The 19,876-nt window shown below is 30.9% G+C and overlaps 5 protein-coding genes across 5 annotated transcripts; 4 read left to right on the plus strand and 1 right to left on the minus strand.

The window, feature by feature from the left end:
* The first annotated feature begins 796 nt into the window (after positions 1–796).
* Tsp_02128 (hypothetical protein) lies at positions 797–2,043 on the plus strand. Its single transcript, XM_003377862.1, has 4 exons — positions 797–932; positions 1,186–1,355; positions 1,495–1,565; positions 1,626–2,043. The coding sequence occupies exons 1-4, from the start codon at positions 797–799 to the stop codon at positions 2,041–2,043; spliced, it is 795 nt and encodes a 264-aa protein (XP_003377910.1).
* Positions 2,044–2,870: 827 nt separating this feature from the next.
* Tsp_02127 (iron-sulfur cluster-binding protein) lies at positions 2,871–4,881 on the plus strand. Its single transcript, XM_003377863.1, has 6 exons — positions 2,871–2,885; positions 3,795–3,816; positions 3,995–4,195; positions 4,250–4,398; positions 4,576–4,658; positions 4,794–4,881. The coding sequence occupies exons 1-6, from the start codon at positions 2,871–2,873 to the stop codon at positions 4,879–4,881; spliced, it is 558 nt and encodes a 185-aa protein (XP_003377911.1).
* Positions 4,882–7,228: 2,347 nt separating this feature from the next.
* Tsp_02126 (CUE domain-containing protein 1) lies at positions 7,229–9,983 on the plus strand. The gene is made up of 11 exons (XM_003377864.1): positions 7,229–7,274; positions 7,483–7,508; positions 7,980–8,123; positions 8,614–8,841; positions 8,928–9,016; positions 9,086–9,183; positions 9,254–9,349; positions 9,419–9,565; positions 9,630–9,696; positions 9,752–9,869; positions 9,921–9,983. The coding sequence occupies exons 1-11, from the start codon at positions 7,229–7,231 to the stop codon at positions 9,981–9,983; spliced, it is 1,122 nt and encodes a 373-aa protein (XP_003377912.1).
* Positions 9,984–10,101: 118 nt separating this feature from the next.
* Positions 10,102–14,907, minus strand: Tsp_02125 (peptidase family C50). The gene is made up of 15 exons (XM_003377865.1): positions 14,729–14,907; positions 14,378–14,524; positions 14,188–14,314; positions 13,877–14,128; positions 13,604–13,819; positions 13,259–13,517; positions 13,038–13,182; positions 12,071–12,985; positions 11,914–11,993; positions 11,761–11,852; positions 11,371–11,505; positions 11,131–11,301; positions 10,865–11,067; positions 10,483–10,647; positions 10,102–10,354 (listed from the first exon to the last, which is right to left on the minus strand). Exons 1-15 carry the CDS (start codon positions 14,905–14,907, stop codon positions 10,102–10,104), a joined length of 3,339 nt encoding a protein of 1,112 aa, XP_003377913.1.
* Positions 14,908–15,664: 757 nt separating this feature from the next.
* On the plus strand, positions 15,665–17,337 carry Tsp_02124 (putative protein rogdi-like protein). The gene is made up of 7 exons (XM_003377866.1): positions 15,665–15,709; positions 16,385–16,470; positions 16,528–16,582; positions 16,648–16,839; positions 16,895–16,996; positions 17,055–17,196; positions 17,279–17,337. Exons 1-7 carry the CDS (start codon positions 15,665–15,667, stop codon positions 17,335–17,337), a joined length of 681 nt encoding a protein of 226 aa, XP_003377914.1.
* Positions 17,338–19,876: the final 2,539 nt, after the last annotated feature.

Below are 19,876 nucleotides of genomic sequence, written 5' to 3' on the forward strand. Positions count from 1 at the left end.
AGTTTTATTGAATTATTGCTAGTCGAATTTCCGAAAGGTGGATAATTTTGTTTTTATTATTATTTTTATACTATGAAATTGTATATTTTGCAGATTATGCTCACTATTTTAAAAGAATGATAAAATTGATGCAAAAAAGATTTACAAAACTTCGCAAGATCTTAGTTGATATTGCAACTACACGATTGATAACTGATCAGTCTTCTGAATCCGATCAGCATATTAGTAAGTTATTTGTAGAATATTATATATTTAAACTTTGAACAGTGATATGTATAGAATGTGATTGAATTTTTTAGATTCAGTTGAAGAATCTGTTAGTATAGATACTGTGAAAGAAGCGTTGGAACATGCTTTTCCAAATAGTTTAAAAGAAGATGACATTGCCGAGTAAATATCTGTACATTTTAAAAGAACTCGAATAATGAAGATTTTTTAATGACTTTTAGTTTATTTAATTGTTCAGTGGAAGTTGTTCGACAGTATCTTACAGAATTAATGTCTCGCGGTTTAATTGCGCAACTCGAAAACTGTCAGTGGATTCGAGTAAATCGTTTAGCAGAATTTCGTAAGTATTATCATCTTGTTGTCAATATATTTATAAGAGTTATTAAGAAAAAAGTATTATTGTAATTTAGAAAGTAAATTGCGTAATTTGAATTCCGTGGTAAAGTACATTTATGAAAGAGGGAAATTTTTATTAATTGAAATGTGTGCTGATATTTTGTTGAAATTCGTATGAATTTTAAATATTTTATGATTGTTAAAGTTGGATATTCAAATTTAAGAAAATGCCATGGTTAAACAAATGCCAAAAGTTGGTCACAGCGATACACCTACAGTCGCAATAGTGACTTATTTGTATGTGGAAAAGATAGCTGTGGACGCGATGATAGAAAATAGAAAAACATATGTTCGATATAAAACAGATGGTGGAAAAATTATTATTTTTAATTTTAAAAATTTTAATTTTTTGCAAAATCTCACGTAGGCGAATCGAATGTTTACACATTGGGCAACATTGGTAACCGTCGTGTGGTGTCAACGAAACTTTCTGCGGTAGGACAAACTCGTTCAGCAATGATTTCTTCAGGCAGTATTACAACACGACTTTTGGGTAAAATTGTTGTTGATTTTATTAAAATTAATAAATAATTTTTTCTCCATTTGTAGGTGGTTTTCCAGAAATTGAGCACGTTTTTATTGTTGGCGTTGGTGGACGCGTAACTGGCTATTCCGAGAAGGGAAAGATGGCCAACTTGGGGGACGTTGTGGTTGCATCTTCTACGAATGATGAATCTCCATTTTCATATATTGTCTGTCATTCGTTGCAAAGAAATCGTGAATCCAATGCGGTAACTAGAGAGTTTGTTAATGAAAGCATTTGTTATTCAATTTATAATATATACATATACGTATGTATGTATGTATGTATACAGTATATAGTAAATTTCTATTGAACCGTAGTAGATATTCATGATGACTTTTTTTAAGGTTGAATGTTACGGAGTGAAAACCTGGCAACAACATGACAATATCATCAGCAAAATTACCACTCAGATAAAGTGGGTTTTTAAAAATAGTATTGTAGAATTATGATTTCTTTTTTTGTTATTTCTCTTCAGAAATGCTTGTACAGAGAACTCTGTACCTTGGGATAAGTTTTTCAAAGAGGGTTTGGATTATTTGGAAAGTAATGAAAACGAAGGTTACAAATTTGAACGTCCAACAGCCCAGAATGAATACTGTAACAGTGGCGGCGAAAGTGTACCGCAAATTTACATGGGTCCAGTGGCAGCTAGTCGTGTTCTGTTCAAGCATGAAGTGTTGAAGGATGATTTTGCGGAACGTTTCGGCTTGGTGGCTTTTGATGCTGGATTTGATTCAGTGGTCGAGTCGATTTTCGGAAATCGAATCAGCAGTTGGACATTGATCCGTGGTATAGCGGACGATAGCGACGGAACCAAAGGCAAAGACTGGCAACCGCATGCTGCGCTGCAAGCTGCTGCACTGATGAAAGCGATCATTACCAAGCTTCCGTGAATTTCAAATTTCTATCCAGCCTGATTAATTTCTGTCACTTTTTAAAACAACATTTTTCAAAAAATAATATGAAATAAGGTTAACAAATATTATTTATTATTATTTTAAAATGAATTTAAAGATGTGTGGTTTTTCTTAGGTTTTTCATAAGTTCTTTCTTTTATTTCTTTTTTAAATTGTTGCTTTTCCTAATAGAATTTTTATTGCTGTTCTGTTTTTGTTTCAGTTTTGTTTGATTGATTTCAATTCGTTAACAAGCCATCAATGTCAACTTCTCATTTTAGCCAATTTTAATGATTTTCAGACTGACTTTTCTGGTCGGTTTTCATCTTTGTTATACTTTCTTTTAGTGTTTGCCATAGTACAACAAAATTGCAAAATTATTAAAATAAATTTATGAAATCTTTTATATTTTTTTTGTCATCCAAGCGATGAGCTACTCACACATAAATACTTTTTGACGTTGCTTTCATATTTGCAATTTAAGTAAGAGTTATTTATTTTTTTGTTGTCATTAAACAATGCTGTTTAGCGTGGTTGAATTTTCAAATTCTATTTCAAAATTAATCAAATTTATTCTATTGAAAATATTTGATTTATTAAGTCTTTTTTTAAGCAAATATTCACTTCTTAGTCACGAAAATAACTGTAAAAATTACATTGTGTAAAAGCAAAATATGTTCATTTGACACCTACATTTAAAGCTTGCTTAGTGATTTTCATTGTGATACGTCAAAAATTGGTTATTTCGAATTGAATTAATTGAACTTTAAGAAAAATATTAACAATATAAAAAAATTATAATTTTACTCATTTCGAAAATTAAAATGACAATTATTAAGGTTTATTTTTTGACGTAGTTTCTTTGAATTATGGAAAAACATTTTTTTTTCTCTTTACAGCATTTTTCAATGTTTTACACTGTTGATAGCTTGTGGTGTTCAAAGCATTGAAAATATATTCAAATTATATATATAATACAGTTGTTAAGATCAATAAATTTCTTTTTCTAATATTAAATGCTCTTTTTCATTTGTAAAATGAAAATAAATAACCAACATGATTGTAGAAAACAATAAGAAATAATATCGTTTAATGTATATCATTTGTAAATTCTATTTTATTATTTTTTTAATGTTCATTCCAGTATTTGTTCAAAATTGCTTTCAGTCAATTATATCAGTTTAGAATGCAAATTACTAATATTCATTACTCATCGAAAAATTGCAACATCTAATTTGAATGATGTATTGCAATAAAAACCGTAGAACATTTTTTTAACAATCATATTTCACAGATAATATGCAATATGAATTCATATAAATTTGAGTTGTAGTTGAGTAAATGTAGTTTAGCTTTAATGTAAGAGGCATCTAAAATTTGATTTTTTCAAAGCATGACAAATAGTAAGTTCATAAAATACTAATTTGTTATTCAATAATTGATTAGAAACAAAATAAAAATAACAAAGTATTATTGTTAAATTTGTTACATTACTATGATATGATTTATTTGGCAATATCAGTTGTAAACAGTAGCAAATGTAAATATTGAATTGCATTGGATTGCAAAATTTGCAAAAAAGTATGTCTGAATAAGTGCAAATAATTAACAGCTGAAACAGTGAAATTAAATTTATTCTGAAATATTTAAATATTAAAACAACGAGTTTGATTATAAGCGGAAAATTATCATATGTTTATACAACACTGGGTATCATAACGTAACAAAATATTTTTAATATTTGACAGGCTCAAATAAACACCCAAAATCGTATATATATACATCCACGCAATTGTTTAAAAATTATGCATATTTTCGGAAAATTCAATTAAAATGATCTTCCAACCATCTTTAATTTTCATATCCCTGACCATATTGTGTAAGATTGTTGTGTTGCTTTCTGAATGGGATTTGTGAAAAATATTTTTTTAATTTTATTATTCTTCAGTTTTGAACGTATCGGATGCCAAAAGAGATCCACTACCGTGCGTTGATACAGATGCAGAAACTTGCAATCAACTTGCTGCTTTGAAACATGAATTTTCAAAAAAAGGATGCAAAGAGGATAGATATTTTTCAAGATTCGTCTGCTGTGCTTCATGTACACGTCTTTGGAAAATCAAAGTAGACAGCAATGGTGTTTTTAAAGGTATTTCATCTTGAATGTTGCCTAATAACTGAAACATTAATGCTGGCTTTATAGATACAAATGAGTTGAAATTCAATGATCCTACTTGTCCAGATGTTCAAGACAGAGTTAAGCACTGTGAAGAAAGAATTGAATACTTTCCTGGCTATTGTGACAGAAGAATTGGACATTATAATTGTGCTAAAACTTGTGACGTAGCATGTGTTTAAAATAAATATTTACCATTTTCATTTTTAAAAATTCATGTAATCAACAAAAAATAGTTTGTACTTTACAAAGTGCAAAACATTTTTGATATATGTTCAAGATATTTCAACTTATGCTAGAACGGTGTTTTCCGTAATATGCAATAATTAAATTTTTTTAACTGTTTAATTCAGTTTAATAATAATGTTAAGCAGTTTATTTTAAAAATAGCATTATGGCAGCGATATTCAAAACGCAGTGCACAAATGGTACCAGAGTAAATAATCATGACAAGAATTTAGTGCTTTCATTTGAAAAAATTCATTGTATCGTTCCAGTTTTAAAAGCAACAGAAACATTTTCGCATAATTGTTAAATTTAAATTTCAAAAACAAATAAATTGCATTTTCAGCTTGATAAAATTCAATAAACATGTTCATCACTTCATGGCTGCCAAATATTCCAATGGAATACAGGAAAAAATAAATTGTCAGCAATAACAAACTGCCTTCTTCATGTCAGAATAAAATGGGCAAAATATACATCACGTGCGCTATTAAGACATGCGCAATACATGTCGCAGCTACTAAGAAGTTTCCAAATGCAATAAGCGAAGTATATCTGCCACACATTTGCGGATGAATTATGCTGGCATAGTCACTAGACCAATTTGAACAAGGTGTTCCACTAATGTCTAGCTTAATTTCCTAAAATGCATTAAACTGTTTTTAAATTATAAACATTTTCATGAAAATTATGGAATTTCTATAAAACCCTCGCAAGTATATCAGCATGATATAATCACTGAAACATTTGTCTAGAAATACTTTTAAAATATCCAAAGGAATATGTATCATTTAAAATATGATAAATATTCCAGTTTCGGCCAAATTATTAACGATAAAATCAATCTTATCTACTTAAGTTATCTATCATGATGAAATTGAGAAAACAATGCATTTCTTTTCTTTTGAAATTAAAATAGATTATTAATTAATAAACCACTTCGTAAGTTATATAAAAGGTATTTATTACCATGAGTAATTGCAACTGCCCTGCCATTTCGTGAAAATAAAATGAAAATTTTAAGTTACACAACTGATGCTTGGGGAACAATTCAAACAACCGTTGGCTATTAAGGAAAATCAAGTTTGCATAGTGTATTAAGTTGCATAACATGAATAGATTTTATTTAAAATATAATAAATACTCCAGTTTCAGCCAGATTATTAGCAATAAAAGTATTCTTATTTATTTAATTAAGTTATCCACCTTAATAAAATTGAAAAAATAATACATTTCTTTTCTTCTAAGTGTAAAATTAAAGGTGTATAAAAGGTATTTGTTATCATGGTTAAATGAATCTGTTCTGCCACTTCGTAAAAATAAAATGAAAATTTAAAGTTACATAACTCATGTTTGGGGAACAATTAAAAATAACCGTTGACTATTAGAGAAAATCAAGTTTGCATAGTGCAACAAAAGCAGGGAACAGTACTACACTTTGAGTTACTGACATCCAGCTTCCCATACTGACTGTAGTTCTTCGCGCCTTATTCGTTCTTGTAACGAATTACGTTATCCCTGGTCCTTAATCTCCTTTTACAGCTAACGGATCAACCCAATATTGCACACAGTCAGACGTTTATAGCACTCAGCTATAGAATAAACCATCCAACAATGCAATAATCACCGAGTTCACAATCGATACTCAAGCACAACTATACGATGGTAAAGATTCTTTCACAGATATCTTCGAGCAGCACTTCCGCATCTCTTTTTGCTCCGTTACTCGATCTGCTGCTTCACTGCTTCATTGTAGAACTATTGAACTGAACTGCTTGTTTTCTTTGTTTTTGTCGAGCTTATATATATTTATTTATTTATATAGAAAATTCTGGCAACCGTGACGTAGTTTCGCTGCCAACTACTTTTACTTCATTTCTAGGAATTCGGCATCATCAACTCATGTTCTAGAGAACGTCTTTGACTTTCCAGAGTCTTTCAAACAAGAATTGTAGACGAATAAAAAACTTATTTTTGCAATTCATTTGCATCTTTACCACAACCTTTTAAACATGAATTTTTCAGTCAGGAAAACTAACAAATGAAACAGAAGAAAAATGAAAGTTTTTAGAAAAAAATGTTTATTCTGTTATGATAACTTTTATTTCAAATAGCATTATTTTTTTAGTTAATATTAAAAAATTGCTGTAATTTTACTCAAAATGAATTTCATGCTTTTTGCAATGAAATTTGAAGACTGTATACGATGATATTACAAAAAATTATTTTATGCTGACTTAATGCAAAAAAACAAGATAATATCGCTTTATAAATGAATTAAAAAACGTAAAAGTAGGGTGAAAAGCTATATTCTTGTAACACACTTTTGGAAGTTTAGTAAAACTTCATGAAAATAATATAGTATTCAGGAAAAAAGTGCATAAATTAATTATTCTTTCTTTCCAATTCATTTAAATTATATTAATCATTACATTTCCTGTTTAATATAAAGCTTTACATACAACAATTCCTTTAAAATAATTCATCCAAATAATGAAAATATGCTGAAATTTTTAAAAATAATCTTGCGCAATAAAAGTAGCAACACATGCGTGATTAAAATAAAAATAAAATAAAAATTTTTTTATTAAATAAACTATTTTTAAATAAACAATTCAAAAAGAATTTTGTGGAATTTTTCAACAATGTTTTATTTATCAAAATTTCATTGCTATTTTTACCTGTTGATCAGATACTATCACAGTCCTTGAATTTGGCCCGGTTGTTTGCTTGGATTTTTTGGTGCTAAATTTTTTTAAGCTTTCAAATATTCTGAGAGAAATGGAAGAACCGGCAGACGAACTGAAATTAGAATTTGCCCAAGTGCGTTTTTAGTTTTTATTTTTGCATGTAGCCATTACTGTATGTAAAATTTCTGAAAGTGAATTTTTGGAAAAAGCGTTGTTGTTTACTTCATTATAACTTATTTGCTTTTATAACACATGTTCGTTGTCTCATTTTTTCTTTGATAGATTTCAGAGATATTCCTTTTTTATGAATTTTGAAATATTTAATTTTGCTTTATTATATTACAGTCAGTAAAGGTGACTTTTTTTCATATGTATGTACTGCATAATGTCATTGAAGAAATTTTGTAATTTTTCAGATGGCATTTTGAAAATTTAAATATCATCTTTTACACAAGTGATCTTTCGAAGCAGAAATGAAACAGTATTTAAATTTAATTATGATTACGACTTTACAAAAATGTGAAGCATTTTTAGCATTTTGATTGCGATTATAAAATTTTTTGATTAATGTTTGTACAATTTGAAATAAACTAAGATGCGAATTGTCCAACAATTGCCTGAACAATGTTTTAAAATGTTTTTACTTTGATCTGGGATGATGAAGTGGAGGTGATTGATTTTTTTCCTGAATCAATTTTAAAGTTTTGCATGTTGATCTTTTCATAACAAGCATGTTTGATATTTAAACAATAATAATAATTATACCTTTTGTTTTTAGTTAAATTACAAAATTTTCAGTTTTAATTAAGCTTGTGTTTTTTTATATTGAAATGCGCTTTTAGGCAATGAACGATTTTAGTGCCATGTTCCCAACACTGAACAGAGTCACTATAGAAGCTGTTTTACGAGCTAACAACGGTTTGGTTGACGATACCATTGACGAATTGTTGTGCATTATCAGTTCAAGAGAGTTGCCGACGTCAAAAGTATGTGTTTAATTGAAAAGTATCATTTGCTAATCAGTGAAATTAAATTGTCAACTTTTGATGCATTATTAATTGATTAAAAATGATAAACAAAACTTGATTGACAGTGTCAATGAAATTATGTTTTATGCTTGATTTGAAGTTTCATTTGTTGAAATAAAAATTAATAGTTTCTTTGTTAAAAATGGAAAAGTACATGTATATATTTTTGTTCCGGCATTTTAAAATTTTATTGGTGATGCAGTATTTTATTATTAATATTTGTTTTTATAACGAATGCTGCATTCCCTTTGAATGTTAAGCTGTGGTAAATGTGAAATGATAAAAACACTGTTATTCAACATTACAGTTATTTGCATAGCAGTTTTATATCACGAATTTCTTATCTGCATTATATATTTTTGAAATATTTTAAATAGAAGTTCCTTTAATAGCAGTGATGACGCAGTTTTATTATTATATTGTATTATACATTTGTTTTTTGTTTCAGAACTTGCCAAATTCAAAATTAGATAAAGCGGCTAGTGTATCACAGCAGATCGAATTGAGGAACCGATTTGCTTCGAGTTGTACAATTGAACCGCATTCTCAGATTAGAGGAAATGGGAAAAAAATATATCGTCCATTGATGCTGAATCCACTTCCATCGGACTTTTTGCGTCTTTCTAAGCCGTCACACTCTTCATTGACCAAAACGACCACACCAACGCCGTCAAAGGTGAGCAGATTATTATTTATTCACTTAACTTTGAAATATATTCCATTCGACCCGTTTATACATATATATGCATTTACAATTTGTAGCAAAATTCGTTGAATCAAAATAAACTGCAGGAAATGTTGACGGACAACATGCGCAGACGTCATTCTGCAAGCGACGCGGAAACTCAACGGTATTTCAAAAAAAATTCAGTTGTTTACATATTTTTTAACAAAAAGTAACTTTTTCTGATCTTTTCAAGCATGCTTGAAGATGAGAGAATAGCGATATTGTTGCAGAACCAAGAGTTTGTACGTGAATTGAGAGACGATACAGATTTCATGTCCGCTTTGAACAGAGGTTAGATTCAGGATCGGGTTTATGGGAAAATTTTTTTTTCTGGAAAAACATTACACCGTTTTCTCCACAGATGCCAGGGAAAGAGAAGAGAGACACTCTGCATTATTGCAAGAGAAGGTATCGTCGTCACGTCAACAGGCGAATGATTCGACCGTGGTTCATCCTAGTAAATAGCTGAACCTTTTTTTTAAATAGGCATCTACAGTAAGAATTTTTTTTATATCTTGATTTTCAGGTGTTGCTGACCTGTTGAGTTCCCCAGTTACTGAAGAATACGGCGGAGAGCCTGGCGAAATGAGCGCATTTCCATACACTAAAGTGGTCAACGTGCAAAAAGCATCCGAAGTTGAATTTCGCGAAAAGTTGCGTCATATGGGCAAAGGTGAATTTTGAATTCTTTTATTTTTTGGAAGGTTATTTTTAATGTGATTTTTTTTCACTTTCAGCCTCAAGACAGTATCTAGCTGAGTTTGCGCATCGCTTTCAGCGTAAACACAAAAGTGCTTCTGGAATGTAAATTTTTTCAACATTTTTTCACATTTTTGTTAAATCAGTTTTCTTTTCTAAGCTTGGGCATAGGTACACATAGTCGTACTGTGTTGTTGAATGAAGTAGATGAATCAGAAAGTGATGACGAACATAATACCAACTCTGGATACAATCAGCCTTCAGATGCAGATTACAACGTGCGTTACTGTTTGAATTTTAAAACAAAAATATTTTAAATTTTGTTTCAGATTGGAGATCGAAGAGATCTTAAAGAAGGACATTTGTTCAGCAATGCCAAACCTAAGCGCTGAAGAAGTGCTTGTTTTTTGCGTATTTTTCTTTCTGTTTTGCACACATCGCTTTATCATGGTGAAAGTAATGATAATATTTATTGATTCTCAAAATTTTCTTTATTTTAAATACATTACGTTACGTTGAAGACGATACGGGTAAACCGTAAGAGACGATCGCTGCGCCGGTCAGAAATTTTAACTTGCAAAATTGTCGTGCATGATTCAGTGCGATTAAAAGGTCCCTAGTTTGCATTGCCTCTAATGGTGTAGCAGGGATGATGTCAGGTTTGGTGGGAGATTCGAAGCGTAGCCAAATGCGCAACAGTGCATCCAGAAAACGATCCACATCTTTGTCAGTAATATTCCACAGCGCCGCCACCACGTTTGGGCTAAAAATGTATTTGATTATTCAATTGAATATAATAATATAAGCATCACAGGCATAAAAATTGTAATAAAGAGTGAACAAATGAAGTTGATAATTTCTTTTTTTTTCTTCAAAAAGAAATAACATCACCTTTTTGCCATTTGGTAATAAGCTACTGGCCCAACTTGTTCATAACGTCGACCGTATAGTAATCTTCCACTGCTGCATCCCATCAGCAACACAGTTGCGTTGCATGTGCTGAATCGTGTTTCAGCGTTTTTCAGATACCGACTTCCACCACCGTGACCGACATAACTGTAAAAAATTTCTTTATCAATTTCAGCAATGGAAAAAGAGAAAAAAAAGCTGTACATAAAAAGATCCTTTTTGAATGCGCATTGTATTTCTTCTAATGTAGGATGTCGACCAATACAACCTTCCCATCCTTCCAAACTATAAACGAATAAATAAATATATATATATTAGAAAAAAAAATATTTATTTTTAATATTGAAATAAATGAAATTGTCACCTTTTGAAGAAATTTTCGAAACGTTGCTGGGTTAGCTGAAGGTCGTTGGATGGATTGAGTACGTAAAATGACTTCTGCTTCATCACCGATGCAGAATCGTTCCACTGGCTGAACAGGTGACAAAGGAAATGTATAGATGGGCATCTTGTGACGGGTAGGTGTCGAAGTGAACGAATAGCATGCAACGGTAAACCAGAAAACTCCTAAAATGAAAAGAATAATATTAAAAAAAAATGAACATTCTTCAGCAATAAAAAAGTACTCACTCGACCAAGTATAAGAATCACTGGCCCATTTTCACCGCCATCGTTACCAGAGGAAGGGAATTTTTGCTTCAGCATCTTTCTAATGGTTTGCGTGTACTTTTTGGCAACAAGATGACCAAGAAGAGTAGTAAATTCCTCTTCTTTTAGATTCAGATAACCGTCGACGACAATCTACATTAAAATAATTGCTTCCTTTTCAGAGATACTGTAAATTCAAAACATTTAGGAAAAAGATATTACCTCAACGATGTGAAGAGGCAAGTTACAATGTTCGTGAAGATCGTTCACCATGTTCATCACATCCAAATCAGCTTTATGTTGAAACAGAACTTTCCACTCCTTAAACCATTTTTCCTCCAACTCATCTAACCAATTCTAAAAAATGACTATTTAAAACTGTGCTGTTTTATTATCAAAAAGAAACAAATGCTAAAACTTCGATGGCATTATTGAGTTCAAAGCGAGTTTCCCAAAAACGCTTTCTATTGGTCAGTTTCATTGATTCTTTGTTTTTTTCCGCAATTGAATTGAATTCATTTAATGCACTGAACTGAAAAAAGATTTTTAAAAAAATTTAATTTAAATTGTTTATCAAAAAAATACCTTGTCAAGCACATTTCCCAAATTTACCACAAACGGTTGACAACGACTGCTCATTCTGACAACGTACAGCTCTGAGCCAGCTTCGACCGATGTCATATAAAGCGTAACGATTGTCCAAGCTTAATGATAATTATTGATCATTTTTAAATTTATTATAATATTTGTTTTGCTTTCTTTTACATTCAGGTAGGTGCTCAGTACATTTCAACATGTCCTCTTTGTCGTCAAAACGAACAGGAAATGTTCCAATCGGCAAGGCGCTGCAAAAATATACACACAGTATTAACATTACGTTATGTAAAATAGTTGCTGTTCGTTAAGAATAAACTCATCTAACCTATTTGGTAGACGTCTTTGGTCAACAAGAATTGAATGCCGAACTGAAGATAGAAGAGCTTCACCAATGTGATGCGCTGCATCAGTGTGATCGTCTTGCTTAACATGGCAAATTGCCAAAGCTTCGTGAGCTTTCTGATACCAAGGATAATAAAGCATATGCCCGTACAATTGCAATTGGTTGGAAATTGTTTCCATTATTTGAAATTGTGTTTTCTGCTTATTTTTCTTCTTTCTGCTCTTCTTCTTGTCTTCATCATCACTAAGCTGAGAAAAAGATCCTGACACTGTTGCAACCACCCCGTCGTTCAAACTGAGGCTAAGTCGAAGTTGGCTAAACGACAGCTCATAAAACAACGGCATCCGGGACAAATTGGGCAACTGATTTAAACTCTGCTCAATCAAATCTTCGTCGAAATTTCCTTCTATTAAACTGAACAACAATGTGTACTGTAAATTCAGCAGCGTCGAATAAATCAACTCTTCGTTCATGTCGATTTTGGATATCAAAGTTGAAAAATCACCTTCCAATACCATTTTCACTTCATTTAAAATAGCCTTTCTTAATTGGGTGATTTTTTCAATCAGAGAAAGCAGAATTTCGGTCAGCTTCGGTTCGTCAGTAATAATGGCCTGCTGTGCTGCCAAATGAAACATTTCAATACGAAATGGAATATTTTTGCAAACGAAACACTGACATTTTGCATTTTTGCTATGATAATTTTCCAAAAAAAAGTAAAACATATCCGATTTGGTCTTTCGCCTGGGCGTGATAAAACTGATCAAATTGGAATCAATTGGACAACAGGGCTTGTAATCAAACAACGAATGTGCAATATTTTCAAAAGTTTGCAATGCTGGATGATCAGTTAATTTCACCTCTTCTTCAAACATCAATCCTAACATGTGACACAACCTGAAACAATAATTAAAACAACCTTAAAAAAGATATATATTAAAGCAAATACCAATAAGGTGAACGAATGCGCAAAGCTAACGAAAATGCTTCAGTTTGATAAGCACATCGGTATCGCAGAAGACCAGCGTGCAGACAAGCCGCAGTCGCTTCTCGGTTCAACAACATCAATAAAAACAAATCCAATTTCACATCATCTGAAAAAAAAATTTAATAAAAATAATCAGAATTCTTTCAATAAATAAAAATAATCAAAATTTATACACAACTCACCGTCTATGTAGTCATATTCTGTGGTATTTTTTAGAAAATATGCTACAACAGAATTGATATAACGATGAGCAGTTGTTATGGATGCAATGTAAGAACAATAGCGACGTAGAATTATTAAATATTTCTCGTTTCGGCAATGGTTCGAAGCATAATAAATGGCGTAATGAAAGAAACACAACATTCTTCGCTTTTCCACATTATCATTGCCAGTTTCGTCAATTTCACAAAAATATTTTATTACCTCTTCAAGATTATCCGCCTGTTGATTTATACAATCATAAAAATTCAAAATTTAATACAAGCATAACAGTAATAATAATAATGATGATGATTATGAATACTTACATTTTCCCTTTGAAATGTGAAAAATATTCGAATAATTTCCAAAGTATCTTTTTCAATTTCTGTTTCAACTTGAACTTTACTTTCATAATCTGCAATAAACTGTTCAAGAGCTCTAGGAAGTTCCAAAAAACATAGCAGCAAAACAATCAAAGAAAACTGTTGCATTTTTTTCATATTTTGGAAATGCCAAAGAGTCAACTCTAAAGCTTGCAATATCTGCAAAAAAAGAAAAATGATAGCTTATTAGTACAAAAACAAATTTCTTATTCATACCATCCCATTGAGCAAACTGAGAGCAGTGATTTCCTTCGTGATGTCAAGAATATCTTTTTTGATCCTCTCATCTGCATTGCAATAAGCAGAACAAAGTTCACTTTTCCACACCTTGTACGCTTTTTCCAAATAATTCAAGGCAGGTTCAAATTCAACAATGCTGCTGGTCATCTTTTTCAGCTCATGAGCATCTTTGCGACCTTGAATCACCGGAGTCATTTCATAAATTTCAGGATTTAAAGATATAGCATCCTAAAACCATATACTTTTGTTAAAACTTAATATTAAAATCAATTTTCAAATTCATTCACCGGTTTCGCAAGACGACGCAATATAATTGAATACTGGAGTAAATATCCTCTAATTAAAAGTAGATTTTTTTCCAAAGATTGTTCACATTCAAGAATACCGAATGCCTTGTTAATACATTCAAGAGGACTAAAATGAGTTGAAATGAAATAAAATCATTCAATACAAATGCAACAGTATAGTAAAACAGACTCGTCAGAGCTTATTTGTGGATTACAGAAAATCAGCTCTGCCAGATGAAAATGAACTCGCACACGATCGTTCACATCTAATGGATATGTCAGAATGTCCTTCAAGATGGACTTTATATACTTTTCATCAAACCACGGGAGATTTCGTCTGTAAAGAGAAAAATATGATGAATAAATGGCATATGTAAACCAAAATTATAAACCTGTATCGCTTGCACCATTCCAATTCCAACAACAATAGTTTAGGAATAGAAACCCAATTTGAAAAAGTAGATGACTTCAAGAAACTAGTCACTGGTCTACAAGTTAAGAATGAGTTCATCTAATTTTTTAAAGATTAAAAAATGCTCACTTTTTCAGTTCTTCAGTCATATCATTTCTGCCAGACGTAGAAATTCTTGTCATCAAACAACGTTTCCAATATTCGTCTAATGTGTAATCCGGGGAGGTGCAAATTGCATAAACAGAAAATTTGTATGCAATATCACATTTTTGCATTTTCACCAAGTTGCAACTCATTTGTAGATACATTTTACTAATTTTTTCCTAAATAAAGTGTCCATGTCATAAAAAAAATAATTTTCAATGGTAAACAAACTCGAATAGAATTTTCATGAACGTCACACTGTTGGCACATATGTTCAATAACATCAGATATTAATAAAAGTTTATTAACATCTTGATCAGAGCGCAACTGAACAATACAATTGGTCAAGGCAGACAGAAACCACGTCATCCGTGACTGAACCCCAGAAGTAACGAGTACATGTTCACCGAAAATAAAATTTTTCTTCAGCATATTCTACAAAATGCTTTATATTATATTTGAAAATAACAAAAATAAATATTACATCTAATAACCGGACAGCTTCCACAATGCGATCCTTTTTAATTAAATCAGTCAACTGTTTCGTTTCTTCCATTTTATGATACAGTGGCTCGACTGAAATTAAAAAATACTTTGTACGTAATAAAATGCAATATTCTAAATATACAAAACGAAAACATTTATAATTATGTGAAAATCAAGAAAATACTCATTACTAAGTTTTAATCTGAAGTTTTATTAAGCGCAACAATCAAAAAGCACAGTTTGGAATTTTGTAGGGCAAAAATGTAAAACAATTTAAAATTAACAAAATTAAAAAAAACAAACATAATAAAAAGTCCATACCTTTTTTCTTTGACATTTAAAGAATTCAAATTTTATTTAAAATCAAGGTTGAATTACAGTGTTGCCCTAGAAAAAAATCTGATGCGTTAAAAAATAGTATTCTTTTAGATTAAAATGATAAATTTAAACACGGATAAATACATCACTTTAAAATTTCAGGTACTGGTTTGAAATACTATCAAAGTAATTATGATCTTCAGGTAGAAATTTAGCTGTTTAAATTAAAATTCAGCTTTAGTTAGGAGAGTGAAAAAATAACAAAAATTAATTAAATTAATTAAAAATTACATTAATATTATTTAAATGAAAGCATTATTAAATGCTAATTTCTGACTGAAGTGTTCGTCTTAATAAATCCGTGTAAGGCCATTCGTACTTGCATATATCATAACAATCTCTAATACAGTATTATATATAATTTGAGTGAGAAGTCGTGGATGAATTTTCATTGTTTAACGATTTTGTTCATTATATTAATTCTACTTAAGAATGTGAACTGAAACTGACATGTTAACGTTGATTGATGGGTGAAATGCTTTGAGAATTTTTGATTGGAATGGCTTCCACAGGAGAATATGAAAAACAAGAAGTAAACAGTTTGTGCAAGTGCTTTTGCAATCGAGCTGTGCAATGCGGTAGTTGATTTTAGGTAAAACAATCATTTTATCTTTATGAAGAAGCAATGTCAACACTTCGAAAAGTCGAAATATTGTTGCGGGTAAAAATGTTATAAATGTATCACGTTAATTGTTTAAATAATATGCTTTGTATTTCATTGCGTATGAAAATGAAGTTGAATATTTTTTAGTATTAAGTGCTCGAATGCATTTTTAGGAATGTTGCACTAAACTGCCTAACAGGAATCAGTTTAATGAAAATTGTTCTTTGTTTGCACCGGAGAAATATGTGCTTGCAGACAGGTAAGCAGTTGTTGGTGTGTCCTTTTCAAATTTCAAAGCGTTCAAGTTCTGTTTCAGTGGTGAAAATTTGAAATGTGTCGTGACAATCATTGGAGACAATGTAGCCAAAGCAGTAATTTATTATTTTTTTTCTTGAGTTTTTCATTCTTATTAAGCAAAATTTTGAATAATTTTTAGGAAGTTACAGTACGATATCCAAAAATGCCTTCGCATTTTTACCGAGCTGTTGTGCAACCGGATATTCAGTGGAAGATTCAACAGATTCAAGATTTTGGCAACTACGTTCTTGGTGCGTTTGAACAAATTCAAATAGGACTTGCAGCATCTGATGAAAATGCAGATGATATTGTAGAAAAGAAAATTTTAAATGTAAGAAAGTGTATTCAAGTATTATTGTTTGTTTTTTTGATATTTTTCTTTTCAGAATATAAATGATATTTTTCAAAATTTGCTTTCTGCTCGAAATTCGTTGACTTGCATTCAAAAGAAATCGCAAACATGCAAAATGCGCGATAATCTTCTTCGGGTATTGTAATTTTTGTTATTTGTAATTAATTCTAGATTGAATGTGATTATTGTTTGAGAAATGCTTTGTTCCACTACCTCCGGCTGATTTGTCGTTCGATTTGTACATTTCTTCGTCGAAGCTTGTCTTCAGTGTGATCACCACTCCGGTGCAAGCTTCTGAAAAGGATCCAATACAGATATATGAAGTGAATAAAGGAAGTAAGGAAATTTTGTGATGATGATGAATTTTATTTATAGTGTGAATGTTTCATACCTTGGTTGTACGATTTGACAATTCCAGTATCTCATGCTCTTCAAGTGATGCAAACGTTTCTCGAAAAGGTGATATTCATACTTTGATTATTCACGTGTATTTTGTTTATTGATGTTGTTGTTTTGTTTGTAAAAATTTATGTAAAAGAACTGAAAATGCATTTTTTTGAATTTTGATGGATTCAGTTTCAGATTGCCGCAAAGTAGCAGTGTTGAATTGGTGTCCATGATGAGAAGATGTGTGCAAAATTCACTTCCAAGCTCAATTGAATAGTATTTGTTCATGTATAATGATGTTGGTCAGTAGAATTATCAAATGATATTTGTGTGTTATCACATATACATATGTATTAAATAATGGATGAAGAGAATTTGTTCGTAGTAGAATATATGATATGTATGCAGAGCGTTAGAAGTTTTGATTGTGTTGTTGAGGCTTAGCAGTAAGTAAGTATCACGAGATACAGAGAAGAGTACTGTAGTGGAGTAGAGATTGAACAACTGGCCTTTCTGTAAAACTTGATGGTCAACTATTAGCTGAATGCCTCTGGAATGAATACATAAGCTGACCGTGGAAACGAAAGCGGTCAAAGTGGTGAAAGCGAAACGGTCGCTTCAAATATTCTTTTGTTGTTGATGTTGAAGTTTTGTTTACAAAATTTTCAAAAATAAACAAACAAATCGTGCGTCCATCGTCGTCAAGTGGTTGATTGGCTGGTTGGAGATGCTTTTCATTCGTTTGAATTGAAATGAAATGAAACGAATAAACAGCGCCGATGATGCTGTGTTTGATGATGAATCAAAATTTAATTTTTTTCATCTTTTTCAAAAATATGCATGCATGAGTCATTGTCGTCGTCGTCCAATTGGTCAGTTCATGTTGATTATTGCATTGATCAACTTTTCACCGTTTACTTTTTGACTGTTCTCAAACGTGCACGAGTGTGATTCACATTCATTCATTCGTTTTACTGCTGTATATTTTTCAAAAAGAGCTTGGTGTTGTTGGATTTTTCTGATTTTTGAAATTTCAGTTCCAGCTAATAGCTAACAGCTAATAGTGTGAGAATTTTGACCAGTCTAACAACAGGTTGACCTAGTTTTTGCCATTTTCCAAAGAGCATATTAGTAAGAGTAGTAGTAATGAGAGAATGGTGCGTTGAAAAGTCGACCGACCTCGAAAATTGAACGCCCACTAGTAGTACTACGACGACGACGACGACATCGATGACTAACAACGTCGACGCCATTGACTTGGTCGCTCATTTGCTTTGCCATTCACGTTGCAGCGGCAGCAGCAGCACCATACTGGTCGACATTCGAAAAAAAATCTCTTTCGCATTCATTCTTATTATAAATAATTATAATTGTTGTTTACTTTTTAAATGTTTATTTATTAAAAATTGTTGTTTTTGCTTTTCTTTCGAACAGAAGATGAACAGCAGCAAAGAATCACAGCCGAAAGTTACCCATGAAGAATTTCAAAATGAACTGCGCAATTTCGACTCAGATCAACTGCGTCACATTGAACCAACAGAGAAAGTTGTACTGCCGTCCAAGGAAGGTATTTTTTTAATACTGTTGTTTTGTTTTGTTTTCTCTTGTTGCATCTTCTACAAAAGAAAAGTAATAAAGTTTAAATTTGAAAGAAAAAGTAAAATTTAAATATTTTCTTCATTTATTATTTTTACAACTTTTCCAAAATTGAAAATTTATTAATTGTATATTTTTGACTGAAAATTATTTATTCGAGCAATTTCAATTCAATTCATCGGGTGTGTTCGTTCATTTTCAATTTATTCAACAATGGTGAATTGTACAATTGACAAAGAATGTTCTGCTTTTTTTTCTCAAAAATTTCCGCATCTATTTATTGATTTTAAATCGATTCTTTTCATTATTGAAATTAAAAGGCATTTTTATTTTTTCAGTTAAAAATTCAATAGAATTATTTTCAACAATTGAAATTTAAATATAAATGCCAACCAATAACATGGAATAAAAATATGAATTTTCATGGCAGTTTGCAATTATGACTCAATCGTTCTGTTTTGTAATTGAAAAAAGGATTGTTAAATTAAAATTACACCATCTTATAAGCAGCAGCTTTTCTGTATTCAATACATGCCCAGTAAAGACAACGATCAATTGAATACTTTATTTTATTATTTACCATTTCCAGATTGAAATTATCGAATCAAATACTGAAAATAATAAGTAACATGTGGGATAATTGATTTCAGAATAAAAATGATACTTTTGATTTTTGTTGACATCATTCTATAATATCAATGAATGATTAATTTTATCATTTTATAAAATTTACAATTTCACATTTTGTAGTATTTTTCTTTTTCTCTCACTATGCAAATTGAGTGAATTTTGTGTCAATTGAATTTTGAAACTGTACTGCTGTGCTTGTTCGATCAAATTGCTGTTAATCATGATAGGCAAGGAATAATAGAGAGAGTTGGCCTTCAACACTGATAGCGAACTGATTGTTCACATGCCGACCCTTCTTCTTCTTCTTCTTCTTGATGACCTGATCGTTATTTATTGGAATTTGCTTTTGCTTCAATTAAATCATACCACATTATTTATTTTATTCTATTTTATCAGAAAATAA

This window comes from Trichinella spiralis, assembly GCF_000181795.1.
Source record: "Trichinella spiralis strain ISS 195 chromosome Unknown Scfld4, whole genome shotgun sequence".
Classification (NCBI taxonomy): Eukaryota; Metazoa; Nematoda; class Enoplea; order Trichinellida; family Trichinellidae; genus Trichinella; species Trichinella spiralis.

Bases quoted from the DNA above. Each gene is read 5' to 3' on its own strand.
- Tsp_02128 (XM_003377862.1), top strand. From the start codon at position 797: ATGGTTAAACAAATGCCAAAAGTTGGTCACAGCGATACACCTACAGTC. The intron at 933-1,185 runs GTGGAAAAATTA...GTGGTTTTCCAG, and splicing joins TGTTCGATATAAAACAGATG to AAATTGAGCACGTTTTTATT. The intron at 1,566-1,625 runs GTGGGTTTTTAA...ATTTCTCTTCAG, and splicing joins AAAATTACCACTCAGATAAA to AAATGCTTGTACAGAGAACT.
- Tsp_02127 (XM_003377863.1), top strand. The intron at 4,196-4,249 runs GTATTTCATCTT...CTGGCTTTATAG, and splicing joins CAGCAATGGTGTTTTTAAAG to ATACAAATGAGTTGAAATTC. The intron at 4,659-4,793 runs GTAAATAATCAT...TTGCATTTTCAG, and splicing joins AGTGCACAAATGGTACCAGA to CTTGATAAAATTCAATAAAC.
- Tsp_02126 (XM_003377864.1), top strand. From the start codon at position 7,229: ATGGAAGAACCGGCAGACGAACTGAAATTAGAATTTGCCCAAGTGC. The intron at 7,509-7,979 runs GTATGTACTGCA...ATGCGCTTTTAG, and splicing joins AAGGTGACTTTTTTTCATAT to GCAATGAACGATTTTAGTGC. The intron at 9,017-9,085 runs GTATTTCAAAAA...GATCTTTTCAAG, and splicing joins AGCGACGCGGAAACTCAACG to CATGCTTGAAGATGAGAGAA.
- Tsp_02125 (XM_003377865.1), bottom strand. From the start codon at position 14,907: ATGTATCTACAAATGAGTTGCAACTTGGTGAAAATGCAAAAATGTGAT. The intron at 11,506-11,760 runs GTAAATTTGGGA...GTCATTTTTTAG, and splicing joins GTCGTTGTCAACCGTTTGTG to AATTGGTTAGATGAGTTGGA. The intron at 10,648-10,864 runs GTGACAATTTCA...AATTTTTTACAG, and splicing joins TTCGAAAATTTCTTCAAAAG to TTATGTCGGTCACGGTGGTG.
- Tsp_02124 (XM_003377866.1), top strand. From the start codon at position 15,665: ATGATAAATTTAAACACGGATAAATACATCACTTTAAAATTTCAG. The intron at 15,710-16,384 runs GTACTGGTTTGA...ATGCATTTTTAG, and splicing joins ACATCACTTTAAAATTTCAG to GAATGTTGCACTAAACTGCC. The intron at 16,840-16,894 runs GTAAGAAAGTGT...TTTTCTTTTCAG, and splicing joins TAGAAAAGAAAATTTTAAAT to AATATAAATGATATTTTTCA.